Raw genomic sequence first — 5,141 nt, 5'->3', positions numbered from 1 at the left:
AACCCCAACAAACCCATTTCCCTTCACCCTTCAAAAATCTCCCTATTCTGGGCCGGCCGCCCATCCTACGCCCGTATCCGTCATGGCCGATCGAGCCCGACCAAAATGCGAACTCACAACTCGTCCTAACAAATACAACAACAAAAAAAAAGAATCCCTACAAATAAACAACAAATCCTTCCAAAAATGCCAAGTCATTTTGCACTTTACCTTCCATTTTCTCTCTCTTTCTTTCACCATCACCCCCAAATTATATAAACACAAATCAGTCCAAACATTCACTATTTTAATTCCCCAAAACCCCACCAACTTTTTCCCCCCATCAACTCCATAAAAAAACCCCAACTTTTTTCAAACCCCCCTCAAGAGAAAGAAGAGAAAGCAAAATGGCAACAATGGCTTCTCTTTTTCTCAAAACCCCAGGTCCATCTCAACCTTTACCCAAACCCCACAAAACCCATTTCCCTTCACCCTTCAGAAATCTCCCTATTCGGGCCGGGCCGAAGAAGTCCATCCCGGCCCGTATCCGTTGCGGGCTGATCGAGCCCGACGGTGGGAAACTGGTGGACCTCGTCCTAACGGACGAGACCGTTTCTTTGCGGAAGAGACAGGCTCTGTCTCTTCCGCAAATAAAGCTGTCTAGGATTGATATTGAGTGGGTCCATGTGATCAGCGAAGGATGGGCTAGCCCATTGAAAGGATTCATGAGAGAATCCGAGTTCCTCCAAACTCTTCATTTTAATTCGCTCCGACAAAGTGATGGATCACTTGTTAATATGTCGGTGCCTATTGTGCTCGCTATTGATGATTCTAATAAGGAAAATATTGGTGATTCGAGTAGTGTTGCACTTGTTGATGATAAAGACAAGACTATTGCCATTCTTAATGAGTAAGGGCATTTTGGTCATTTTATTTTATTTTATTTCATTTTTTTTTTTTTTTTTGTGTGTACATATAGCTAAAGGTGGTATGTGACATTTTAGAAATTGGTAATTTCATGTTAAGTTAGTAGACTAGCAATTTTGGTACCTTCAAATTAGTGGTTTCGGTTTAATATACTAGTACTAGTTAATAAAATAGATAGTTTGATATATACATAGTCCATTGTTAACGAGTAAGGGCATTTTGGCAATTTTATTCATCTGCGTTACTATGTTTTTATGCACATGTAGATTTTGCTTGTACTCAGTATGCTAAGGCGGTATATGACATTTTTTTAGTTAGTAATATCATGTTAAGGCAAATTCATGATTTTAAGTTAGGAGGCTTGCGATTTTGCTATCTTCAACACTGATTTCGGTTGAATATACTACTTACTGGATTAATAGATATATACATAGTCAGAGTCAAAAGCAACAAACTATGTTCATAATGTGATGCAACTCAATTTGAGAGTTTGTTCTCATTCAGAATGAATATATGTATACCTTAAATGATATTGGCAGTTATTATGTAACAAAATGTGGAGTCTTTTTGATTATGTGCTTTAATAAGTGAATTTTTAAAATTAAACTTGGCAGTTATCCTAATTCATAAGGTTGGAATCTTGTTGCATGAGTGTTTTAATGTTTGGTTGTAGAAGACAGTTAAATGCGACGAGTGTAATGGTACTTGAGGGAAACTGGGAACTCTTTGCTATGTAAATAGGCTATTACTTCTGGGGTGACTTGTGTTATATGAGGACCTTCTTGGTACTGTTAAAGATTTGCAATTTCTGCCGTTTTTAGAATATTTTGCTTTATACAAACATTAAGTACATATATATAGTAGATAAACTACAACATACCCAGTGTAGTCCTACAAGTGGGGTCTGGGGAGGGTAAGATGTATGCAAACTTTACCCCTACCTTTGTGGGGTAGAGAGGCTGTTTCCGTTAGACCCTCGGCTTGAAATAATATGTGTAATAGATGTAAGATGAAATCTGATGATTCTACAGGTCCTCTTTTTTGGGTCCTGATGGCTGGTACAGGCATTACGTAATATGTATTGCCCCCATATCTCTGTTTTTTGTTGTCTGGAAGGAATTGTTTCATATTTGCTCAATGTTTGTGTGTGCCCATGCTTTACTAGTGATATTACACCTGACCTCCTACCATGCTTGGTTCATTTTGTTTTTTTTGCCTTTTGTCACTATTAAAATGATAAGGACAGCTGTCCCTTTACATGGTTCTTGGATAGGATATTCGGCATCAATAATGGTTCCCCTGGTTTGTAGGGAGGTGAACCTTATTTGGACAAATACCCTACACGTCAGTGACACACTCATCTACACATCAACTACTCCTAGCGCTTATGCATGATTACTTACACTCATTTTTACATTATGGTTGGGGGGGTCAACCAATGTTGTGATTTGTGATGAATTTTCTTGTAGGCATTAAAAAGAGCAACCAGGTTCATCTGTCAGATTACCTCCACAAAAATAACCTCACATTATGTATTTCTCCAGATTAGCTCAACTTGAGCGTCGAGATATTAAAAGGAACAATTACCTTCCTAATCGTTGAAGTAAAGTTGTGAAACAGCATAAAGAAAACTGAAGGTGATTGATTGGTCTGTGATAGTTTTGGGTAATGATCCCTGCTTTGCATTTTTGTAACCACCTAAGTTTAGTTGGTCTCCAATTGTTATTTTAAAATTAGCATGTTGATCATTCTTTGGCAGTAGAGCTAGGAGGCACCTTTTTTACTCTTCATCTATTTAAAATTTCTCCATGTGCATGAATATTCCATGGTCGTGGATCCAGGTTCTTCTTTATTAGTGTACTGTCTTCAATATGTAACCAAAGCTTTCCCTACTCTGTGGCTTACTTAGTGAAAGCTTTTTACATTTTTGAATTGTATTTTAGTCATTGAGGTCGTGGAGTCTCCACTGTTTGTTTAGCAAATTGATTTACCTTTCCCTTCTCTGGACTAAACTATTATTGTGCTTGTTATATGCTTGCAAATTCAAGATGAGCACTTTATAATCTCCTCTTTCTTCATTTCAAAATTTTAGTGTTGAGATCTACGAGCATAATAAAGAAGAACGTATAGCCAGAACTTGGGGAACCACTGCCCCAGGTCTACCTTATGCAGAGGAAGCTATAACTCATGCTGGAAACTGGCTAATTGGTGGTGATTTGGAAGTTATAGAACCAATCAAGTATCATGATGGTCTTGACAGGTTCCGACTTTCCCCTGCTCAACTTCGAGATGAATTTACGAGGCGCAATGCAGATGCAGTGTTTGCTTTTCAACTCAGAAATCCAGTGCATAACGGCCACGCATTGTTGATGACTGACACACGTCATCGACTTCTTGAGATGGGTTACAAGAATCCTGTCCTTTTGCTTCATCCTCTAGGAGGCTACACAAAGGCAGATGATGTTCCACTTCAGTGGCGAATGAAGCAACATGAGATGGTTTGTGCTCTTAGACATTGAGATGTTTTAATTTTTTTTCTTTTAAACTTCCTTTGCTATAAAAGAAAGCTCTTAGCACCCACCCCCACCCATTTTGTTCTAAGTCCTAGCTGAACAAACATGTGTTCTAGTTTAAGTTATTTCTCAATTAATGCTGGCCCCAATTAATTTGGAATTTAGGTGTAGTACTAGTTGTTGTATTGTTATTCTGATTCATGGACTAGTATAGTGCTGCTTATTAGAAGTTCTGTACAATGAACTTTTCTTAGGTACTTGAAGATGGGGTGCTTGATCCAGAGACTACTGTGGTCTCTATATTCCCATCTCCTATGCACTATGCTGGTCCAACAGAGGTTCAATGGCATGCAAAGGCGCGCATCAATGCAGGTGCTAACTTTTACATTGTGGGCCGTGATCCAGCTGGCATGGGCCATCCAGTAGAGAAGAGAGATCTGTATGATGCAGATCATGGAAAGAAGGTACTCAGTATGGCTCCCGGGCTGGAGCGGTTGAATATTTTGCCTTTCAAGGTATGACAACAATGACTCCTGGTGTGGAGTACATTATATATCATTTATGTTTTTTCGTCTTACAATGTGAACATTGAATTTTCTGGCAGGTTGCTGCATATGATAAAACTCAGAACAAAATGGCATTCTTTGATCCATCTAGACATCAAGATTTTCTCTTTATATCAGGCACTAAGGTAGATATTGTCTTACTCTGATCTTCCTAACCGCCCCCCCCCCCCCCCCCCCCCCCCCCTCCTTCTCCACCATACTTTTGGAGAAAAGGAAGTCCTCCATTTCCACGCTATAGATAGAAGTGTGGAAGATAGACTCCCAAGTGGTTGAAGTTTGAGTTAAATACAGCACGCTCTAGGAAAGAAGCTACATAAGTCACTAAGCTATATGCCATATTCAATTTAAGGCACGTCTAATAATTGTTTTATTCAGATGCGAACGCTTGCAAAGAACAAAGAGAGCCCACCAGATGGTTTTATGTGCCCTGGTGGTTGGAAGGTCTTGGTGGACTACTATGATAGTTTGACTCCAGCTGGAAATGGCAGAGTTCCTGAACCTGTTCCAGTTTGAAGGTATCATCATTATCAAGGTGTATCACATTGTGTTTGGGAGAAACTTTAATTTAGCTCCAGATTTGGTACACATTCCTCTCAAAGGACAAAATAAAAATAGGGAGGCATTGGTATTTGTGTGAGAAAAAAGTGTCTCCATCTTGTAAATTATTAGTGCCAAACGTGGCACCTTAACTTTGTCGACCTATCTGTGTGCAGTTGTATCATAGGTTTGCTGTCATCAATATGGATTTCAGGTTTTCTGGTGTTATATCTTTGCATTGGTCCAAGAAAATGAATTATGTATACTTTCACGAAGAAAAAAGCAAATTCAGCTGGACCTTGCCTATAGCTATCGGAAATGAGGTGATATGAGAAAAACTAGCGTGTTTAAACCAACCTAACAAGAACATATGACACGTCTTTATATAAGTTGTATCAGTTAATAATTTAGTCTAAATATAACGTGCGAGACTATTTTTTCGTAGTCTACTTCCCCAATCGAATGCTATTGTATGCTAATGTTTAGCAAATTAGAGCAGTGTTGCTAATAATGCTGGAGATAAAAATTGAAAAACACACCTTTACCCGTGATTTTCTTTTGCAAAGATTCTTCCTTCATCTTACCTTTAATTTTATTTTGCCACCCAGAAATGGCTATA

At 38.7% G+C, this 5,141-nt stretch overlaps 1 protein-coding gene across 1 annotated transcript; it reads left to right on the top strand.

Moving 5' to 3' along the window:
• Positions 1-300: 300 nt before the first annotated feature.
• Positions 301-4,819, top strand: LOC132046614 (ATP sulfurylase 1, chloroplastic-like). Its single transcript, XM_059437301.1, has 5 exons — positions 301-889; positions 2,999-3,404; positions 3,674-3,934; positions 4,024-4,110; positions 4,361-4,819. The coding sequence occupies exons 1-5, from the start codon at positions 387-389 to the stop codon at positions 4,496-4,498; spliced, it is 1,395 nt and encodes a 464-aa protein (XP_059293284.1). The 5' UTR covers positions 301-386; the 3' UTR covers positions 4,499-4,819.
• Positions 4,820-5,141: the final 322 nt, after the last annotated feature.

This window comes from Lycium ferocissimum, chromosome 1 (genome assembly GCF_029784015.1).
Source record: "Lycium ferocissimum isolate CSIRO_LF1 chromosome 1, AGI_CSIRO_Lferr_CH_V1, whole genome shotgun sequence".
In the NCBI taxonomy this organism is placed as follows: Eukaryota; Viridiplantae; Streptophyta; class Magnoliopsida; order Solanales; family Solanaceae; genus Lycium; species Lycium ferocissimum.
This window is presented reverse-complemented; position numbering and strand designations above follow the sequence as displayed.

Bases quoted from the DNA above. Each gene is read 5' to 3' on its own strand.
- LOC132046614 (XM_059437301.1), top strand. From the start codon at position 387: ATGGCAACAATGGCTTCTCTTTTTCTCAAAACCCCAGGTCCATCTCAA. The intron at 890-2,998 runs GTAAGGGCATTT...TCAAAATTTTAG, and splicing joins ACTATTGCCATTCTTAATGA to TGTTGAGATCTACGAGCATA. The intron at 3,405-3,673 runs GTTTGTGCTCTT...AACTTTTCTTAG, and splicing joins GAATGAAGCAACATGAGATG to GTACTTGAAGATGGGGTGCT.